This window comes from Pteronotus mesoamericanus, unplaced genomic scaffold, assembly GCF_021234165.1.
Source record: "Pteronotus mesoamericanus isolate MK-2021 breed Mesoamerican mustached bat unplaced genomic scaffold, CSHL_Meso_final contig_25, whole genome shotgun sequence".
Taxonomy (NCBI): Eukaryota; Metazoa; Chordata; class Mammalia; order Chiroptera; family Mormoopidae; genus Pteronotus; species Pteronotus mesoamericanus.
The window spans coordinates 38115385-38138987 of record NW_026555105.1 but is presented as its reverse complement, the minus strand read 5'-3'; the positions used below and the strand labels follow the sequence as shown (position 1 = coordinate 38138987).

Sequence of the window (23603 nt, the reverse complement as noted above, 5' to 3'; positions counted from 1 at the left end):
ATGTCCAAGACAGGTTGAAGCCAAAGTTTGGAAGATTAACATGTAGGCCTCAGAGTTTTGTCTAACTTTATGTTATAGACTGAATGTGTTCCTTCTCAAACAGATATGTTTAAATCCCAACTCCCAAGAAATGGTATTATGAGATGGACCTTTAGGGAAGTATTTAGGTCATGAGAGTGGAGCCCTCATTATTGGGATTAGCGCCCTATAAAAGAAACCTCAGAGAGCTCCCTTGCCCCTTCCACCATGTGAGGACAAAGTGAGAAGAAGGAAGAGGGCTCTCACCAGACCCTGAATCTGCTGGAGCCTCACTCTTGGACTTAGAACTATGAGGAATAAATATCTGTTGTTTTAGCCACCCAGTCTACAGTATTTGTGTTATAGCAGCCCAAGCTGACTAAGACACTTTGTAAATAAAAGGAAATAGGGAAATACTAGTGGATGTTCAGAGGAAGACATGCCTGCCACCATCACAGCACCACATCAGCGAGGTTCAGTGTGATATGCTGGAAAGGTCAGTGGTGAGGGGGCTGGGTGTTGGGAGGTCAGAGAGGCAAGGGGCCAGAGGATGTAGGTACGAGGTGATGCGAACCTGAAGCTGAGAATAGACGAGTTAAGACTAATGGCAAGGAAGACACTATGAAAGAAGGTATAGAGATCCAGCTTCCAGAATGCTGGTGTAGTGAAGACACACGAATCCAGGATGCTCAGACATCACACCTGGGAGCCTAAACAAAAAGGGATTCTGGTTTAGGAGGTAAATCCATGATTTTAGAAACATTCACACTTGAAGATGAAGTCAGAGCACCTTATTGAAAATAAGTATTTCCTTGGTATGTTACAAGTGTCCCAGGCCACTGCTACTGCACATAATACCTTTGTACAACCTGTACCAAGTAACCCAACCTTGTGGGTGCACAGGCTGGGAAGAAGTGCATAACATCTTCATGCAAACTTTCATAAAGCAGCCTTGACTCTCCCAGCTGCAGCTTCACTCCAGGATCTCTGTCCTGCACACCTAGGCTAAACACCCTCATGTAGGGCATGACTGGTGCAACCTTCTTAAATGGTTTTAAGGTTTAAAGGACAATAGAGGATGCAAGAAATGAGGCAAGTAGGTATTCCTTGAGTAGAAAACGGTCAAACAAGTAAAGACATTCACTAATCAGCAGCATTTAACTCAGTGGGAGAAAATTTTCATTGAGGAAAAAACTCCAGGAGCTCCTCCATTGTCATACCATATTCCAGGCAAGTGCCAACTAAGGCTGAATAAACAGAGAAAACCTTCATGACACCCTCTACTGGGAAAGGATGATTATTGCTTGTGTGTGTGTGTGTGTGTGTGTGTGTGTGTGTGTGCGCGCGCGCGCGCGTGATGTCATCCAAACTAAGAAAGGCCTATAATTAGTTACAGTGCTGTGGTTAACTCTTTTATCAATGACTGATAACAAGAACCACTGGACCTCTTCTAAGCTCAGGGCAGACTCCCCAGGAAGAGGCCTGAAGCACCCTACTTGCTGCAGACCTTGGCATGACCACAAGCAGATCTGTGGGGGCCCATCTACCACCTCAGAAATGGAAGTGAAAGCCCAGGGCCAAATGTCAAAATAAATACCATGTAACAGAAATGGCACATCTACCACAGATGTTATTCCCCCATACAGCCCTTTCAGAAATAACCTCTCCATGTGTCATTTCTTTGCAGCATGCCAACACCCTTCTGGCACTCCCATGTACGTGCAGCTCCTCTGGAAATCAGCAAAGGCATCATTCCCAGGAGACTGAGAAGAGCAAGCCTGGAGTAAAAAGGAGGATGGATACCATCCTACAAGGAAAGGAATCCCATCCTCCTTCCTTCCCTAAGAAGGTCTGCATTCCCATTTCAACATCCTTAGGCCCTCGACAGAGCAGCAGTAGCTTCCTAAACACAGAAGGGTCTCTACCTTGGCATCTCAAATGAAGCCAATTAGGTCTGTTGGAAGTAGCCACTCAAAGAGTAAACCATATGCTTGGGGTTTCCTCATGCGCAGAGGGCAAAATCACAGCACCTGCCTGCTGCCATGCTTACAGCACTGCTTCTCAAACTTCTTCCACATGCAGTGAGAGATCTTTTCAGAACAAAGCTTCCTGGCTCTCATCCCCAAAGACTTTCATTCAGCAGGTTAGAGTGGGGTCTATGACTATGAAATCTAGCAAGCTCACGGAGGGTGCCAGGTGACACTGATGTAATTGATCCAAAGAACTCACTTTGAAAATCCCTGGTTCCTACTACAAGCAGAAATTTATGACACCCATTGAGCTGTGCAATCTCAGTGGCTCTGTGAAACCAAGAGAGAGTCACATTTTTAAGAGTAATTCTCATGAAACAAAAATGAATAATGATTCAGGGCATGCTCTGAAGCAAAACGATATTGGTCTGGCTGTAAATTATCAGGAAGCACATTACCAACAACTTCCAGGAGGCTAGCAGTTTCAAATTAATGATAAAATAGAAAGTTTTAGTGTTACTATTGTAAAGACAATTTAGCATAAATGCTCACATTTTTACAGATGAGAAAACTGATTACAAAAGCAAACATACAGGTTACTAGCAGGAATGGAAATAGAACCACTGTCTCCAGATTCACTGTGCAGTGCTCCTGTTATGGGCAATTTGAGCCAAGTTTCCTATCCACGAATATTTTCATGGCAGAAATGATAAAGGTGCAGGAGGGTCCTGAAGTTTTACTGTCCTTCATGGCAGAACAATACAGATCAGTCCTGCACAATATCAACATAAAAAATTTCATTCCTGGTGTCTCCTAAAATAAACCCTCACTCTGTGCTGACACTCAGAAAGTTCATCAGAAGAGAGTGCTCCCAGGCAAGCACACCTTTTAGCTCCCCTTCCTCATTTCCTTCCTAACCTACTTCCCAATAGACTTAAAAAACATTGAAAAAACAAACACCAGGGTGAAAGAATTATCGATAGACACTATGGCACCCAAGAAGCCTTCAGAAGCATCTCTTCCCAGGCAAGGCTAGATGTGTCCATTTATGGTTCTCTTGGCTCAAGACTGAAAGATGATGATGTTCTTGCCATCTTAGGCAAAACAACTGTCCAGATCTGCCTTGGTGTGGACATCCTTCTCCCAGGCTTAGATCTGTTGTTTGTAATTTAGTTAACACTGCTGGCCTGTACACCAGAGGAAGCCTGGGGAGGTTCCTCCCCCTCCCCCAAACTTCTCACTGCTCTTGAGAAATTGAGTTAACGGTTAAAATTGTTTTCTCCTTCTTGTTATCAGAGGAGCAGTCAGCATGAAGGAAAACTGAATCAGCTGTCAAGAAGAGAAGATAAGAAAAACAAAACATCTATTTTAAAAAGTGTAAGTCATCATGTGAAATATTTTAAGGAGATGCCTTCCTCTGATACTTTTCACCCGCTCAATATGCCTTCCCATTTGGTGCTTCTCCTTTGCCATTACTGTCCCATTAACACTCTGTTTTTGCCTCCAAATGTTGCAGAAGTTCTGGAGATTTCTGGGGAAGAATACCTCAGGTAGAAGTGCAATCTGAGGTTGAAGAAATAAAGTAGGGACAAGGTACCAGGAAGGACATGCCTTATGAATAGATTAAACAAAAACTAAAAAGCCATTTAAAACACTCTCAGACTAGGAACGTACTAGACAGAGCTCTCTACAGAAACATGTGCAGTCCTCTAACTCCACAAACACTCCCAGCAGCTCTGCAGTTAGTCTGAGCTCATGGGACTACTACAAACACAGTAATCATTTGACAGTTACAGCAACTTGTAACAGACTCATAGCACAAAGGAATTTAATTAGTAGTAATCAAATATTTTAAATAACAATTCAAAGGATTAATAAATCCAGAAGCTGGTTATTTGAAAAGATAAATCACCTGTAATATTTTAAATGAACAACAATAAATAATTAATTATATGTATATTGAATATACATACTAAATATATTCAATGGAATACCCTATATATTCAATGGAATGCCAACCATCCTGTGAAATGGTATCTATAAAAAAGACTGACAGTTAAACATTTATTTAAAATGTATTAAGTCACAAAAATGCAACATGGAACATCACATTGGTAAGTCAAAATGCAACATATAACATTGCATTTATTTTATGATAACCCTTATTTATTTTACGAGAGCATCATTCAATGTATGAGGAATATTTACTACCCATAAAAAATATTTATGCATATGACCAAACACTAGAAAAAACACTAAAATTAATATTTGATCTTGGAGTATAGCATAATTTTAATTCACTTTTTTCTTTCTTTTTATTTCTATTACTAATATAGTTGACATTTCCATCCTAGATGGAATAGTTGACAGTATTCCATCTAGGATGCAAATAAGGTTCCATTTATTTGGTTCAATATCATCTGGGCAAAAAGTAATAATCCAACAAATATTTATGGAGCTTCTCCTTCATTCCAAGCTCCAGGCAAAAGGCAGTGAACACAATAGATGAAGTTCCTGCTCCTGGGAACTGACATTCTCACTGGGGCAGGGTAAGAGCAACACAATGAGAAAACATACAGAGCACATCAAAAAATGACACAGTAACTCCTCATAGAAATGTCTGTGTGGTGTGCAGAGTCCATCACTCCACGACTTCCTGTTTCCACTTTTCAGAGTAAGACAAAAGCCACTATCTGATATGTAATAAATTCTCACAAGTTTAGTGGCTTAAAGCAGCCCAAAATCTTAAAGTCAGTCAGAAGCCCAACAGGATTCTCACTGGGCTAACTTCAAAGTGTTAGTAGGACTCCATTCCTTCCAGAAGCTCCTGAGGGGAAATCTATTTCCTTGCCTTTCCCAGATCCTAGAGGCTTCCCACATTCCTTGGCTCATGGCTCCTTCCACATTCAAAGCCAGTTCTGTCACTCTGACCTCTGCTTCTGTCATCACATCACTTCCCTGACCCTGGCTCTCCCACTTTCTCCTTTCACTCATTCAGACCCCTGTGATAACAATGAACCTAACTGGATAATCCAGGTAATCTCCCAGTCTCAAAGTCAGCTGATTAGTAACCATACTTCCATCTGGAACCTTGAGTCTCCCTTGCCATGTACCATAACAGGTTCCCAGGTTGCTGGAATTAGGACATGGCCACCTTGAGGGGATGAGGACATTATTCTGCAACCACACTAGGGGAGTTTCTGGTTGAACTCCCTGACAGGAAATGTTCAGTAATCTCTTCCCTCAAAGATGTCTTAGCACAGTGGGAAGTACAACTGTCTACTGTGAGACTCTGCGAAAGTCACTTTATGAGGATAATAATACTTGATCCATGGTTCTGTGGAGATAATTAAGTGAGGTGAAAATATGGGAAAGAGGTGTGAAACTGGAAAACACAATAACCAGTTATGTAATATTAGATAGATTTACCAGTAGCTCTTCCTGAGTCTCTTTATCTATGAATTAAATTTCTTATTCTCTGTAACAAACTAAAGATCGCAAGCTAAAATCTGAACAGGTATTCTGGGACACTGTGGTAAGTACCCGAAGGCATGTGATTCACCCTTCCCTGCATTCCCATGGAAAGAAAAATAGGAATATATTTTTTAAAAGGCTGAGTGTGGATGAGCCCCTGAAACATGAGAATGGGATGTGGACCATGGGAGAACACACTGATCCCCAGGTATGAACCCCTATCTCATAAATATGGTGCTGAAAGGAATTGCTTCAAGGGCATTCCCACCCCATGAATACATCTTTCTATATCCATCCATTCAGAAACTCGACTTCCTGGAAATGCAGCTCAATCTGGGAAAAGAGTGGATGAAGGGGGGTATATTGCCTTCTGGAGGATAACAGAAAAGTGGAGAGATGGAAAGACCTATGGGAAGGATACAAATTGTGGTAGCATATACTGTCTTCAGATGGAAGATCTAGGAAGAACTATGAAGTGACTGAAATTATGCAAATAAAGCTCCATCTAAGTATTCAAACCACCGGGAAGCAGAAGTAGGAGATCCTTTCTCAGGCAAGCTAAGTCACCCTAGAAAACACAACACAAAACAGAATTTTTCCAAGTACCATGAAAAATAAACAACTTTGAACTGAAAGTATGGTAATATTATAGTAACCTGAAATGATGTGGCAAGGTGAGTGCTTTGAAGGGACAAGACAGTCTGTTCACTGTGAAGGGGTTCAGAACAGTCTTCCCCAAAATGTGCTCTCAGGCATGAGAGTTATTTTGAGCTGAAAATAATCAAGATACTGCAGACCCATGAAGAAAACTTTTTCCATCTCCTTAAAAAATTCAAATTAGGACCTTGCCCATAATGAAGAGTTATCACTAGGAAAAACATTTTGTGACTTATCTATAAGGCAAGGAAAACTACTAACTACTGAATATCTGTTCTTATCTTCCTACAGTGACCTTCCTCCCCCTCTGAAGTCCTAAGGCACCTTACCTATCTCTAGCTCAAAATGTCATACATACTTCAATTTAACTTTCTGTCCCTGAACCTCTCATGTATGTGGTGTCTCAGCTGAAAGAACATAGACAGATAGAGGAAGGTTTCTTCCTTCCCCACAACAGCACACCCAGAGCCTGGAATCTTCTCTTTCAAATGTGGATGACATGAAAAAACTTTGAAAATTATGTGCAGTATAAAAAAGAAGAAAATTACAATTTCATAAATAATTTAGCACAGGAAGTGAAGTAAATTCTAAGAAGAATCCATTGACAGTTGTAATCTCAATGATGCAAGAAAACATAGGCTATATGAAAGAAAAATGTTAAATGGATAGGAAGGCTAAGATTACAATGGGAGCTAGCTAATAAGGAGTTGGACAAGATATGAAGTGGTTAAAAACAGAAATGCATGAACAAAACGTAAGTGAAATAAAAGGCAGTAAAGTAGATCCAAAGTACAGTAAAATCAAACCATTGAGGAGAAAAAAAAATTTAGACTCTTGCAGAATGAAAAGGAAATGATAAAATAAGGGAAATGATGAAAGAGATGATAGAAATGGAAGAGAGACAAATGGCTAAATTACAAATAGTTCATGTTCCAAAAGAAAACGATCAGAACAAATAAAAAACTGCCATCAAATGTCATATTCTCTGAACAAAATGAAAGAAAATTAGAAACTGGTATTTCAAAATACACAAATAAAAGCACCCTAACTTAGAAATTAAAAAATCACTCTTCTAAACAATTATTTGCACAAAAAATATAAAACTACAATTATAAGACTATTACAAAATCACAATAATGATTACATGACATTGTAAAACTTATAAGGTGAGTCTAAATCTTCCTTTAAAGGCAAATGCATCATTAGCAAGAAAGAGTAAAAATAAAGCATTTAGTTCAAGATATGAGAAAATTTAAAAAGTAAGAGGAGATTCTGATGAACTATTAAAGCTGTAATTGATGACTCAGGAAATAGGGAGAAAAGAAAAATTGGTAAAGATATACAAAAATAGTAAAATAAAACAAACCCCACACAGGCAAATTTGACCCAGGAAATAAGTTAGAGAAACATATAAGTTAGTAATGAGAAAATGTTACATAATCACCATTATAGAATAAATTAAAATTTAAGAATGCAATGCACATTTTTGTTCACCTAAAACAATATTTTTTAAGCTAAAGAAATCTCTTTTTTTCTTTCTTTATTTTTTAAATTTTTCAAATACATTTGTCTCCATTTACCCACCACCACTTTCCTCTGCCCCACCTTCACCTAAAAAATCTTAATGAAATTGATATTTCCCTGAGGAAACAAATTACTTACACAGCAAAGTAGCAATGGAAGATATTGAAAAGTTTGTCCAAAATTAGCTGCAAGAAGACTACAGGCCAGGAAGTACTATAAGTGTTCTTTCAAACTTTACAGTTACAGGTTATTCCCATGCTTTATAAAATATTCCAGAACATGGAAGAGCATGTAAATCATCAATTTGTTCTATAAAGTTAGTGTAATGCTAACACTAAAACCTGGCAAAGCAACTACATGTCAATATCTGTCATGACTATAAAAGCAAAAATTCCATAGAAAATACAAACAAATCCAATCCAATATCATATTAAAAGAAAAAAATATAGCATGGCTAACTAGGGTTTACTTCAGGAGCAGCTTAAAATGGAATTTTATTTACATTACATTATATTAAATACTCCAGTAAATGTTAGTAAGGTATTTGACCAAATACAACACCCATGGCTGACTTAAATAACAACAACAACAAAAAAACCCTAATAAACTAGAAATAAAAGAAAAGTTCCATAGCATAATAAAAGTAACCTGCCTAACCAACAGCCAAGAGTAAAAAACTATTCTACTACCTGAATTTTTAAATTCCCTATAATAACAAATTACCGAAAATACAAGATACGGATAATAATAACTGTTTTTTATTATTACTTATATAGTTTAAAGCTTAGAATAAAGTATATAAATAATAAAATTAAGAACTAATTAAAAATAAGAGCAATTTGAAAGAATGAAACAAGAAGAACAATAAAGAATTAATGCCAATTAATGCCAGATTAACTTTCACAAACAAATGTAAAAATGAGATAGGGAAATAATCTTCCATCACATGAACAAACACACTATGAATAAGAAGATTCCATGTTGTAAAATATTGTTTTGTCCACAAATTATGTATAGATTTGTCAAAACTCAGAGGCATTTGGGCAAAATTTGACACTCTGAAGTTCACCTTAAAGGATAAACGAGGTGATAACAGATAATATTTTTTCCCCAAAACAAGAGGAGTCTTACTCTATCAATTAATAAGCTAATAAACTATAACAATTAATGGGTAAGTAGAACAAAATAGACATCACAAAGAATTGCTTCTGTACATAACAGGCATATAATGAAGGTGGTACCAAAATGTGAGGGTAAAGATCCCTAAGTAAACAATTTAACTATTATACCTGTTAATCTGTTTAAGTTAAATCTTCACCTTATGATAAAATAAATTCCAAATGAATAAAGAGTAAAATTCCTTTAAAAATTAAGCCATAAAACAGGAAAAGACAAAAAGGATTATATGGAATTAATATAATCCATATTATAGTATATCTTATATCTTAAGGTCCTGGACCTAAGAATAAAACAATAAAAATATACAAGGGAAATGAAATATAATTTTGACAAATAAAAATGAAAATCTTCTATAAGCCAAATAAAAAATGCAAAACTTCTGAACTAAGATAAAATATTTACATATAGAATATAACTGTTACAAATCATTAATAAAAGCACTGTTATCCCATTAGAAAAAAATGAAGAAATTTTTCTCACAAGAAAAGAAATATAAATAACCAATAACCATCATTTTAAATATCAACTTCATTAGTAAAAAAGAAAGCAAACTAAAGCAATGAGATATTATCTCTCTGCAATCAAACTGAATATAAAATATGTAAAATAATCATAATTATTCAATTCTGGAAGAGAATATTGAATTGAGCCCTCTCAAACACTGCTGTTGAAATCTCTAATTTGTTCAGATTCCTGGAAAGTTATACAGCAGAATGTGTTAGCTTTTACAATGGGTATGCACTCTGACACTGATAGCACTTCTACGAATCCCCCCGAAAGAAAATGTTGAAAATTGTGAAAGACTTCAATACAAGAATATTCATCACAGTGAGGACATTGAACATTCCTAATTATTACAAATGGAGGCCTGCATAAATAAATTAGGATATAATCAGAGGGTATAAGGTAATAGTTAAGTGTATGGGTCCTGGAATCAAACAGCATTAAGTTCAAATTATACTTTGCCCTGTAGAAATTTTGTGAACTTGAGCAAGTTACTTCAACTTTTGGTGACTTATTTTTCTTTGTAAAATGGAGATAATGATGTTACCTATTCCATCAGATGTTGTAGTGGTTAAAGGGATAATACAGGTAAAGCACTTAGAAGAGTACCTAAAGCAAGCTAAGTGTTCAATAAGTGTCACTTACTATAATACTAAAAAATATAATTTTAACACTATTTTCATGCAGACATTAATTATTTCTTAAGTTTGATGCCATGGAGAAATGTTTATCGTAAGTTAAAAAGCAGAATCCACCAATTCTACACAATCTCTTCCAGAAAATAAAATGGAATACTTCCTAACTCATTTTTGTGGGGCCAGCAAAACCAGACAAAGACAGCACGAGAAAAGAAAACTATGAACAATGCTCTGGGTGATCATAGATGCAAAAGTTCTCAACAAAAATATGATCAAGGCAAATCCAGGAAAACATCAAATGAAAAACAAACCATGGTCAACTGACACTTATCCAGGATATGCAAAGGATGATTCTATATTTGAAAATCAATCTATGTAATCCACCATGTTAACTATCTAAAGAAGAAAATCCTTAAGACTATATAAATTGATAGAGGAAAAGCATCTGAAAAATTTCAATACCCATCTGATAAAAATTGTCAGCAAGCTAGGACTAGATGTAAACTTCCTCAGCTTGATAAGGGGCATCTATGAAAATCCTACAGTAAATATCATAATCAATAGTGAAGGACTGAAGGCTTTCCCTGTGGATCAGAGACCAGAGAATGACGTCCACTCAAATTGAACATTGTACTGGAAATCTTAGCCAGGGCAATAAGGAAAAAAAAAAAAAAGGAAAAGGAAAAGAAAAATTAAAGACCCTGGATATGAATGGTTATAGCAGCTCTATTGATAACCACAAAAAGACTAAAAACAACACAGTTTTTTTCCAATAAGTAAATAGATAAATAAGCTGTTGTATATCTGCATAACAAAATACTATTTAGCCATAAAAAAGAATGACTTACTAATACATGCAACAACTTAGATAAATCTGAGAGGCATTACTTTAACTGACAGAGGCCAGTATCAAAATATTACATACTGTAGGATTCCATTTGTATGACATTCTCAAAAAGACGAAACTATAGTGACAGGGAACAAATCAAGGGATAGAGATGGGCAGGGTGTGTGATTACAAAGGGCTAGCTCAACAGACTTTTTTTGTGGGGAGAAAGGGTGATTTCTGTCCTCTATCCTGTCAGTCAATTTTACTATACATTAATTTTTTTAACTTTAAAAGCAGGATCGCAGACACTATATATAGTATGATATCAATTTTAAAATACACAAAGAAGGAAATATCCAACATAGGAAAACACTGGAATTGTCCTGTCCTCATGCACAGGTGTCTTCAAAGTTGGTTCAGTGAGTTTTCTTTCTTTTTTTTTTAAGTTTTTTTTATTTTTTTTAATTTATTTATTTTTTAAAATTTTTCACATACATTTATCTCCATTTACCCACCACCACTCTCCCCTGCCCCACCCACCCCCACCTCCCCACCTTGGCTTCGTCCATGTATCCTTCACACCTGTTCCTTGATATGACCCTTCCCCTTCCCCTCCCCGTTACCCTCCTCCTTCCCTTCCTCCTGTCCCTGTCGGTTTCTTCTTTCTTTCAATGTTGCTGGTCATATTTTCCTTGCCCACTTGCTTTGCTGATTAGGTTCCACTTATAGGTGAGATCATATGGTTTTTGTCTCTCACCATCTGACTTATTTCACTTAGCATAATGCTCTCTAGTTCCATCTATGCTGTCCCAAAGGGTAGGAGCTCTTTTTTCTTTCTGCTGTGTAATACTTCATTGTGTAAATGTACCATAGTTTTTGGATCCACTCATTTCCTGAAGGGCACTTAGGTTGCTTCCAGCACTTGGCTATTGTAAATTGTGCTGCTATGAACATTGGGGTGCATAGGTTCTTTTGAATTGGTGTTTTGGGATTCTTAGGGTATAATCCCAGCAGTGGAATTGCTGGGTCAAAAGGCAGTTCCATTTTTAGTTTTTTGAGGAAATTCCAAACTATTTTCCACAGTGGCTGGACCAGTGTGCATTCCCAGCAACAGTGTACTAGGGTTCCCTTTTCTCCACAGCCTCGCCAGAACCCGTTGTTTGTTGACTTATTTATGGTCATTCTGACTGGTGTGAAGTGGTATCTCATTGTGGTTTTAATATGCATCTCTCTGATGGCTACTGATGATGAGCATTTTCTCATATTTCTCTGGACCTTCCTTATGTCCTCCTTGGAGAAGTGTCTGTTCAGGTCCTTTGCCCATTTTTCAACTGGATTGTTTGTCTTCCTGGAGTGGAGTAATGTGAGTTCTTTATATATTTTGGAGATCAAACCCCTGTCTGAGGTATCATTGGCAAATATATTTTCCCATATGGTTGGCTCCTGTTTCATTTTACTGATGTGTTCTTTAGTCGTGCAGAGGTTCAGTGAGTTTTCTTTCTTCACATATCTCAACACAAAGCATGAAATCCCACTCAGAGGTTTATTACCATCAGGTTTCCAAAGCCTGGGTTATTAAGGTCCTAGGAAACTGGTTTCTTTGGAAGTGATGTTCAGATCACAAACTAGGATTGCAACACTAGGGATTAAAAAATTAAAATCTGAATTCAAAGAACCCTAACAAGAAAAATTAATGGGCAGTCATTTTTAAAATGACCCATCATTGTCATGCTATGTGAGATGACTACCCAGGTAGGAAGTAAGCAAATGATGTTAATTTTCTCCTAAGGCAAGTGAAGATTATCCTAAAAGCCAGTATTTCTGAAAAAGCAAATCTCTTATTTTCTGCAAGTAGTAACTCACCCTGAAATTCCTTAATTTTCCCCATTTAGTGCCCACATTGCAGGCCAAATAATTGCCAGCAAGATTCTAGCACTTTAGGAACATTTCAGAATTTAAAATATTTTCACCAACAGTTTGCACTAAATATATTTCTAATCTTAACTTTCTGCTGCTTTTTTCTTAAGCATTTACTAAGCAGAGAGTAAGAAAACTTGGGTTCTGGCTCCAATTCAAATTCTCTTTCACATCAGCTTCTTCAAAAATAGGATCAGAGGTTAAGACACAATGGTCCCCAGATCTCTTCCATCTCTAATACTCTGGGAGAAAGATTTTAAACCTTTTTCATCTCATGGCACACATAAACTAATTACAAAAATTTTGCAGAACACCAAAAACTACATTATATTTTTTTGTTAGTCTTACAAAAAATAGGTATAATTTTGATTCACTCACACCAGACGGTTATTGTTGTGTTGGCTGTTGTCATTTTTTATTTGGCAATCTAAAGGGGAAGAGGTCAGTGCCCCTGACTAAATAATCAGGTTTTGCATGTTTTAAAAATTCTTGCGGCACACCAGTGTGCCTTTTGCAACACACTAGTTGAAAATCGCTGCTGTAGGAAATGAATCATGGTGAAAGTAGTATTGCAAGGAGCATGGTTAAACTGCTTAAATGAAAAAATGACTTGTATAAACTATTTTCACAGAGCATTCATTCAGAAATATTGTGCAAATGACAGAAAATAAATTATTCATTAGAGGAAACTGTTAACTAGCTATGCATGACCTTTATCTCACATTTAGCTCAGGTTTCCATACCTGAAAGTAATAAAATTGCAATGATTGAGAAAGCTCTCCAGGTCCCAGTTTCTCTAATGTAGGCTGACCTATACTCAAATCCTGCCCCCCAACTTATAAGCAGTATTCTGTGTAGAGCAATATTATTGGTGGTGAAATTTACCTTAATTCATAAAGCTATCATTTTTAAATTAAATTGATTTGTAATAAGTGACAGGAGTTCCTTAAATTGACCATTTCTTTTGTACAAAAAAGTACGTGGGGTGTGTGTCGTTATTAAAGTTATCCTTGTGATGTTGGATCTATCTAATATTTTGACTTGCAATGGGTATGAGAACCAACAAAGTAAAAAAATTGTACAGAACTTAACATATACACAAGTGCACGTGTGCATGAGTACAAATAAAACTGGGGAAATCTGAGTAAATTAGTGGATTGTATCAATGTCATTACCCTGGTTATAACATTATACTAGAGTTCTGCAAAATATTACCATTAAAGGAAACTGGGGAAAGCCTACAAAGAATCTCTCTGTATTATTTCTCACAACTACATGTGAATCTACAAGTGGCTCAAAAATTTCAATTAAAAAGGAGAATATGGTAAAAATTGTCTTCTCCGTACACCTGACCATTAGCCCTCCCAGGAAGTGATAACTCTTATCACTTTCATGTGCATCGAAACTAAAAGAGAGCTAGGAGGAAGACAGGAAGGGAAGGAGAAAAGAAGACTTAAATAACTTGTGATGGTCCTGTATTATATCAAAATAAACTGTTTGGCTCTTTCATACTCATAGTTGTCCTTGAGGCAACATCTTGAGTCTAGGATAGGTCTTGAGTCTAGAAAAGTGTTGCTGTTGAACAAATCCCCACCTCACCCCAGCTTCCTCTCCCACTGGATTCTCAGAAGTACCTCATCTTTTCCTTCAAGACAGAACACTAGGTGACCCTTGTCTGGAAAATCTGACCCTCCCCTGATAAGGAACTAAAACTAGAGACATGGAGGACTGCCCAATGGCATGTCCTAGTCAGCTTATCATAGAGAAAAACAACCAACAGACCCTCCTCCTTGCAGTTTCCAAATATCTTTTTAATGGCCTCACTTAAATATGAGTACACACCAAGGATCATTTGACATTCAAAGAAAGCACCTCATATGAAAACCAAAACAAAGCAAATAGACAACAGCAACTTGGAGAAACAGACTCCATACAAAGAAAACTCCAAAGACACTATTAATAACTTAGGGATATAAGAGATGATGCTGTATCATTGAAGCAGAACAGGATGCTACTAAAAATAACTTCCAGCGGAAAACAGAGCTCTTGGAAATAAAATATATGACAGCAGAAAATAAAAGCTCAGTATAAGAATTGGAAGATATGGTTAAGGAAATCTACAGAAATTAGAGCAAAAGGATGAGGAAAAAATAGGAGAGAAGAGATAAGAAAATCAGATCAACCAAGGAAGTCAAATATCCAAATAATAGACAATCCAGAAAGAGAGAAAGCAGAACTTAAGATGGAGAGAATCATAAAAGATTAGTTCCAGATTTGAAGGACATAAGCTTCCAGATTAAAAGAACCAGGTGAGTGACCAAGAAAATGCATGAAAACAGAACCACACTGGCCATAAACATGGTATGAGTGAACAATACGAGCAAAGCAAAGAGCACACATGCCCTTAGAGAGAAAAACAGATTTCACTAAAAAAAAAAAAATTAAAAACTGGAACAGTATGAGACTTCTCAGAGGCAAGGTGACTCTGGAAGCTAGAAGACAGCAGAATAATGCCTAACTGTCATCTAGCCATGGGGGTAGAATGGATATATTTCAAACCCACAACACCTCAAACCTTTGTTTTGGTATTTCCACAACCTTGTCTTAGGAGGTGCCTGGAATGTGTGATCCCAAAAAATGTATAACACAAATGAAGAAATAAACCAAGAAAGACATATACATGGGTTCCAGGAAACAGGGCTCTCACCATAGGAAGGGCTGAGGGGGGGCGCGGGGAAGCATGTAGGAGGAAGCTGAAGGAGAGCTCAGGATGACAACTGGGCAGCGGATTTAAAGAGTGACCTCTCCAGGCTAGACCTGGCCAGAAGAATCTGGTAAAGATTTCTTCAAAAAGAGAACTGTATAAGATATCTAAAGCCACTGTATAAATGAAGAGAAGATGAAAGCGACTGGAGGAAAGTTTGGGCTTCAATTAGTGGTGAAGCCTTAGAAAATTAAGCAGACCAATATTAACTTATGTTCAGGGCAGAACAATTAAGCCCAGCTCAGCTACGAAGACTACTGATGTGGCTGTGGTAAGGTCAACACCAAGCATTGATATAATCCAGTTGTGTCCAGTCCTGGCTGCATGTTGGAGCCATCTGCCTCACTTTAAAAACATCTCAATGCCCAAGCTACAACCCTGAGAATTCCATCAGAACCTCTGAGGGCATGACCCAGATGCAAGTAAGGTTTAAAGTTCACCCAGGATAATCACAATGTTCAGAGAAGATTGAGACCCACCAGCTAACCAAAGATACAATTTCCACCCTCATGTATACTACTCACAGATTATTTGCAACTGCTTTTAGTCTCGGCTTTCAACAGTTCACTATATTCCACCTAGATGTCCTGCTAGTAATCCAAGTCACAATTCCAAAAATGACTGTTTCACATTCTGGCTTAGAACTGGTGCTATTGACTTCTTGGTGTCAACTTATGGTGCCCTGTTTCTCCTGGTCACCCATGCCCCAACTCACCCATTCTGCTCTTGCATCAAAATCCTCCTCAAGAAAACTGCTTGTTATTTCCTATCCTACACATACTACCATTCCACAGCTGACTGCAGCCGACACTCTGATTCCACAGCCAACTGTCTTGCTACAGTAAAAACGACTCCTGCTTAAGATCAAACAATGCAGAAGCACAAAGGGAAAAGAGAGGAGAAAGACACAAAGTTGTAAATGTGAAATTCCCCCAAACTAGGTCATAGATAGCTTCCTTTATTTGTTGACCTTCTCCTAGAAATAAAGTGATTGACAAGCAAGGAATAATGGTTAGGTTTCATTATTTAAATAAGCAAGTTGTATTGACTTGGACAGTCTCAAATATCTGCATATTGCCATTATAATCCTACCTCTGCCCTTTCTACATATCAATCTCATTCAAAGGCCAAGGTTTCATTTGGGGTCTTGTGCATAAAACCTGATTATCTTTTTGCAGTCTCTCATGGTGTTTGGGTACCAAGTTACAGGCCTGTCTGTAGTATATGAGAGTAGTTGTCTCTCCTGAATCTTTGTCAGCACTTAATACTTTCATGTTTTCACTTCTGCCAATCTGATGTTGAAAAGTGGTATTTTATCATTAAAATGTAGATTTCCCTTATTACTATTAATGCTGAGGAATTTTTACTTGTGTCTATTGACCATTTGTAAGTGCTTTTTTGTGAGTTGCCTGCCTATATCTTTTGCCAATTTTTCTGTGTTTGCCTTTTTGTCCCTGTTCTTTACTAACCTAATTCCTTTTGCTTCCTAGGTTCCAGCTTTACCTGACCACCTATACCTCTCCCACACCATGCTGTATTTCTCATTCATATCTTGGAGAGTGTTTGAAAATTAGTTGTTCCATGCCTCTCTTCCCACTAAAGCCTGAGCGCCATGAGGACCATATTCTGGGTATCTGCCTCTGACCCTGGGGCCACATCAGCCACTAACAAAAATCCACAGGTGTTTATTGAGTGAATGAAAAACTCCTGTTTCTTATACCAGTGAGGTTCAGGCAGAAACCCACTCAAAGTATTCCACTGAAAAGAGTTTCATAAAGGGACCATTTGAAAAGGTGGGCATGGTGTTGGGAAAAGCAATGAAGGATGATGAAGTCTCCCAGAACTTGCAGTTATGATGAGAATCACCACTCCCAACCAAAAGAGAATGAGAATGGAAGGTGAACCCTATGAGAGACCTCTAACCATAGGAGAGAGTCTGGGAGACCCCACCCAAGTCTGAGAGGTGATGACTCAGTGATAATGCCTGGATGGTACCCATCACCACTTCACTCAGAAAACCTTCTTCCACTTGAATCCTCAATACTTCAAATTCTAAATCCTACAGAAAATACCACTGCATTTCAAACCATTTCAAGCGATAAAAGTCATTGCCAAACAAGTTCAATAGAAATTGAAGTCAGGAAAAAGCCACAAAAACTACAATTACCTTCCAAGCAGAATCACCCATTTGCTGCATGACTTCAGGGATGGTTTCTTAACTCCCCATACCTCATTTTTCCCATTATAGAAATCTGTGTGCCATTATTCCCCCCTCCAAAGAAATTATTTTGCTCAAAGAAAAGAAATCTTAAAGAAAAATACAGTTGCCAAAATCCAGTCCCATCAGCCAACTTCCACCAGACCTTGGAATTCTCAGCAAATGGCTGGTTTTGCAATTCTTTTGGCTTTGCCAACCCTTCGGGGTAAAAAAAAAAAAAAATCTACTCACAGGATTGGAGGCTTTCAAAAAGTGGAGGAAACCTCTGAGAAAAATCTGGGTTGATGAGCATCTAAGAAAAGCCAGGAGGAAGGAGACACATCTATATATGTTTAGGCAGAAAATAGAAAAGGTTGAAAAGCAATGTTTCTAAAATACTGCTTCTATGAAAGCAACCTTCTGTTATTCCTTTACTCGCCCATTGACTGAAAAAGGCAGCGTGATTTCCATTTTCTTTTCATGTCCTCCTAAGCCCAGGCTAGAGAATACAGCGGCATGCAGCTCTGATGAAGGTGGGGCATGCAGCTCTGATGAAGGTGGGCTTGGGTTCAAATCTTGCCACTTAATGAAGTGACACTGGGCAAGGCACCCACCTTTCTGCAACTCAGTGTTAGCCCAAGAAAAATGAGTAACAACATTGAATTTGCTGGATTAAGGGCAGAATTATAAGTCATGACAATAAAGTATGTGCCAGCCAGTGGACACTTAACAAATGCCTTCTGAGCAGCTACTATTGTCTGAGTAACAGAGTTGCCAAAGGTGAGAAAAGTTCATAAGGTTTCTGACCTCCTGAGTTTAGAATCTGGCGAAGAAGAGATGTTACTCAAATTATAACCAAAGAAATACATAACTGCCAACTGTGATAAATAGTATGAAGGGAAAATTGAGTCTGCTCAGAGAGAAAAATGGAGTCTAGTCAGGAAGATCTCAGGCTGGGAAAACAAGGATGAAGGATTGACTAGCAACAGTAGTAAGAGTGGGACCAGCCTGTGCTAGAGGTCTGGGGACAGAAGTGGCACTTGAGAAGCAGAAGAAAGGTCAGAGTGCCGAAGTGTAGAAAAGGGGAATAAAGCTAAAGAATCCTCAATATCTCCCTGTAAGCCACAGAAGGGATTGAAAGGTTGTGGTCATGGTCTGCTGAGAAGGGGATACCACAAAGCTGAAGATGGGCTCTCAGGTCTTCAATTGACATTTCTAAGATAACTCCACTGCAGCTCTCTTTTCACCTCTGGACCCCATCCTAGTTAGAGAAGTAGCAATATTTTCATGATTACCAAATATTACAAAAACTACATGCATATATATATTCCAAGAGAACAAGGCGGAAGAACATGTATTATCCACCATTTACTACCTTGGGAAATATCTACAATTACTCCTAATTTACTATCCCTTTGAATCCCTGGTTTTCCACAGTCACACCAATATTTCCTATCACATGTGCTCTCCTTACAACATACTCTGACATGCCTCCACTAAGTAAATGATGACATCTATTTCCTTGAACTTGGGCTGACACTCACTGCCTTGACCAACAGGAAAGTGATATCATGTCACTTCTGAGGCTAAGACATGAAAATGCCATGCAGTTCTACCTTATTCTCTTGGAACACAACTACCATGCTCTGAGGAAGTTCAAACCAAGGCACATGGGCAGGCCACATGCAGGTGTTCTAGTTGACATCTCAGCTGAGGGTCCAGCCAACAGCTGGCATCAACCCCAGGCATGGGAGTGATGTCGCCAGATGACTGCAGATACAGCTGCCAAGTCACCTAGCTTTTCAATCTTTTCAGCTGAGCCCCCAGGCATAATGCATCAGACAAAAGCCATCCTCCAATATGCTCTGCCTAAATTCCTTGGCCACAGTATCCATGAGCAAAAAAAAATAAAATACCTATTTTATACCACTACATTTAGGGTGGTTTCTTATGCAGCATTAGTAACCGGGACAGAAAGTATCTCAAAGTATGTGTGTGTGAAAGTGCTTATGTATATATATATATATATACACACACACACACACACACACACACACACACACATATTTTATTCACTATTCACCTCCCAGGAACCTTCTTCAGGAAATGGTTACTACTGAGTTAAAACTCCTGGGCTTTATCTACACCACTTCTAGAAAAAAGATGATCAGGTTCCTTACTTCAAATAATAATTAAACACTTTTAAAACACTCAAAACATTAAAAAGTAATCCATCCTCACTGCAGAAAGAAAGGAAGAAAGAAAGGAAGGAAGGAAGGAAGGAAGAAAGAAAAGAAAAAAAAGAAAACGCTTGTTAGCAAACCCAACAATTTATTTCATCTGGCTTTGAAAACAGAGATCAAAAATGAGATCTTCATTGACAACTAAATAGGACACCCAGTGCTCTTTTTCCTCTGCTGAAGGTTCAAACATCTGCAAAGACTGCTTGTTGATTGAATAAGGCAATGCCTATAAAGTGTACTTGGCACAGTGACTGCCTTTTAAGAGCGTACCAAATTCCAGTTACTAGTATTCCTTTGTTGCAAGAATTAACATTTTTCTTGATTCCAACACTAACTCTTTCAACCTATATTTTACAACACTCCTTTTCCATCTCAGCAGAAAATAATCCATACTGTTTGGTTAAATGTCAAGAAAGGGACCCCAGATTCCATATGATTAGAAATATTATATAACATTATGTAACATACCTGCCACACACTTCTATTTTGGTTTAGTAAAAAAACTGGTCTTTGTATTTAAAAAAAAAGTTAATATATGTTAGAAAAGAGGTTTCTGAGAAGTTACACTTAATCACTGCATGGCTTTCAAGATGAATAAACAAAAATGTTACCTTTGATCATTATGAAGGTACTCTCTGTGTTGTTATATAAATATTACAAAGCTGCACCCAGATGGTGGTATGAATACCAGGGAACAGAAGTGAGATCAAAGAGCCAGGTCACCTCTGACCTGGCTGATTTCTTCCTCTATTCATCAATTGCTGTGTGACCTTAAGCAAATCACTTAGCCTCTCTTAAGTCCCAGGATCTTTAAAACAAGGCTAAATTCCAAACATTTTATCCATACTAAAAGGTCCCTTAAGTAGAGTAGCCCCAAGTTTCCAAGGTACTCGTCACAATTCAAATACTTAAATATGCTGAATGACAACTTCCCCAGCAAAATAATCACTTGCAGATTCAAACACATTAATTAATATCTTTAAAAGTATCTCAAAAACCGGTACATTGTTGCAAAACATTGCTGTTCATTACATAATGAAATTATTGACTTATAATAGAAGGAAAAGTAATTCGACAAAGAATTATGACTGGCATACGAGCTGGGGGAAATAAATGGAGGTTGGGTGGCATCCCCTTAACACCATTGGCTCTTCACTATTATCTTCAGGTGCTGGGGTAAGGGTCTTCTTAAGCCCCACAATTATGGGAGGGGATGTAGAAGGGGAAAGAGAATAAGAATGATAAGGAGAAGAAAGAGAGATCAAGAGAAGAAATGGCGGAAAGGGCTATGCCGTGGAACTAAATCTGAGTCACTGGCACCTGAACCGAAATGTCACTGCTAAGGAAACCATTTCAAAATGACGTTCTAGTCACCAGGTTTTCAGTTTGCAGAGTGTCTTGACACTCCTTCCTCCAGAACGTCCCAGCTTTCTTGGGGCCCAGACAGTCCCATGCCACCGATGGACTTAATTGTATGGGTCACTTTCTCCATCCAGAAAAATATCTTTTCTATCCTGGAAAGCGGTGGGAACTGCATGACTCATAGAGTCCCAAAATGCAAGAAAAATGGCCAGCATGTAATTGACTTGGAAGGGCCCTTTCCAAAGGTGGCATGAAAAACAGACTGGCTTTTAACTCGCAGAACCTGAGATTGAAAGGAGGTTCATGAAAACCCTGTTGGTGAGAACTGGCAGGTCCGACTCTGCCTTTGGAGAGAGGTCTACTTCCCTCACTCAGCACAGTCCCCCTTCCTGATGTCTGTTTCCATCGTCAGACAATCTTGGATTCAGGAGCAATGGTAAGAACTGTGGAGTCTTAACAGCTTCACTGAAGACCAGAACAGACTCTCATGTTACCATATATGATGAAGTCTGTCAACAGATCTGCTAAGACCTGAACTAAGATGGACCATCTGCTTTCCCCACAAAGCATGAGACCAGTTAATTTGCAGAAGATCCCTTAATTGATGAACTTTTAAAAATATGTACAGTCACTATCCAAACGCCTTTATTGTGCACTTCATAACACCTTGTATTAAAGCTACATCTATCTTAATACCAAAGCACATATTTGTAACTGCTTTTTCTCACAATTATTTATATAACTATTTTCCCAGGAACCATGCCACTTGAACGGCTGGGATATAAAACTGTTTTACAACAGTTTTTCTTGCAAGTCTTTCCTCTGTTTTTTAGACAGCTGCACCTCAGGATCCAAATTGTTTTTCAGTGGACAACTGTTCTGAGCACATTTCTCCACAAGATCTATTTCAGCTCAAGGAAGGCCAAGGACAAAGATTAAACAAAAGTTGTGTGTTAGAGGGTGGGCCCACTGCAGGGTATCATAAAAGCAGAGTGTACAGTGAGGAGCAGTTCAGTCCAAACCATTTCTTCCAGAACTGCAAGTCCACAAAAAGGATCAGTCGTCCCAGAGACTGGTTAGTTCAAAAGAAGAAGTCCATTCCTAAACCCTAGCCAAGTGGCCAGCACTTTTTTCCTATCCGAAGTTCCCGGCATCTGTTCTGAAAAGCGGGTATGGAGCTTTCTACCTGGCCCACCCTGCCTGTTCCATATGGAGAACACTTGGGAACTCCGTGTTCAATCAACCAGGCCCCTTCATGCCCACAACCCAAAGAGTATACAGGTGGTTATCTGCACAGGTACCGAATCTTAACCAGGTCAACTTTATTGGGGTATTTGCTTGGGGTAAAAGTCCCTGTCGCCCCCAACACAAGTCCCTACAGCTTGTGGACAAGTGCCTCCGAAAGACACAGGTAAAGAGATAAGGGTTCCTGGGAGCCAGCCTGGCACCCCAGGGTGCTTGCTACTTCTATGTGAGCAGTCTTCGCCTTCAGGGTCCCTCTGCCAGAGCCCCTCGGAGGCGCAGTATGAGTTCTCGTGCTCGGAGATCCCCGCCGGCCCAGCTTGCTCGCCCTATGCCCAGCCCAGGGAGCCCCGAGCTGCCGGAACCCCGAGCTGCCAGAGCCCCAAAGCATACTCAGGGCAGGCAGTGAGCACTCACCATTATGTTCTTGCATGCTCGATAGCGACCAGAGCAGCAGCGCCACCAAGGCCAGGAAGCAGAGCTGGCTTAGCAGAAGGTCTCTCCGGCGACTCCGGCGACGCTCGCGGTCCTCCTCCTCGGGCGTTGGCATCCTAGGAAGGCAAGGCAGCGGCTCCGGCGGGCGGCAACCGCTCCGGTCGCGGGCGACAGCGGCGGGAACAGAGGCGGGAGGCAGCCCTGAGCTCTGCAGTCGCGCGTCCTCGCTGCGCTCCTGCCCGGCCGCTGCTGCAGCCTCCTTTTCCTCTTCCTCGCTGCTGCCGGTCTTCTTCTGGTCTTGGTCCTCGTTGTCGTTATCGCTCAGTCCCTCCTCTCCCTCCTCTCCCTCCTCTCCCTCCTCCTCCTCGCCTCGGGCCCGCGCCGCCGCCTCGCGGCACTCGGGGTCCCTCTCCTCGTCGCGCGCCATGGCTCCCACGCTCGGCGTCCGCACTCGGCCTCAGCGGCGGGACGGCGGGGGTGGCGGGGGTGGCGGGGGTGGCCCGGAGGCGGGGGCGGGGGCGGGGGCGGCCGAAGAGGAGGAGGAGCAGGGACTGACCAGCGGGAGGAAGCCCTGCCGCTGGCCAGCTCCACCGGCTGGCGAGGCTACCCGAGCTGGCTCCGGCCTCACCGGCTGCAGAAGCGCTTCTCTG

The 23603-nt window shown here is 39.4% G+C and overlaps 1 protein-coding gene across 1 annotated transcript in view; it reads right to left on the bottom strand.

The window, feature by feature from the left end:
* Positions 1 to 23380, bottom strand: part of SLC24A3 (solute carrier family 24 member 3) — a 545985-nt gene extending 522605 nt beyond the window's left edge. Inside the window, exon 1 of the mRNA XM_054574120.1 lies at positions 22936 to 23380. Within this exon, the coding sequence (XP_054430095.1) occupies positions 22936 to 23380 (445 nt within the window). The remainder of the gene's footprint in view (positions 1 to 22935) is intronic.
* Positions 23381 to 23603: the final 223 nt, after the last annotated feature.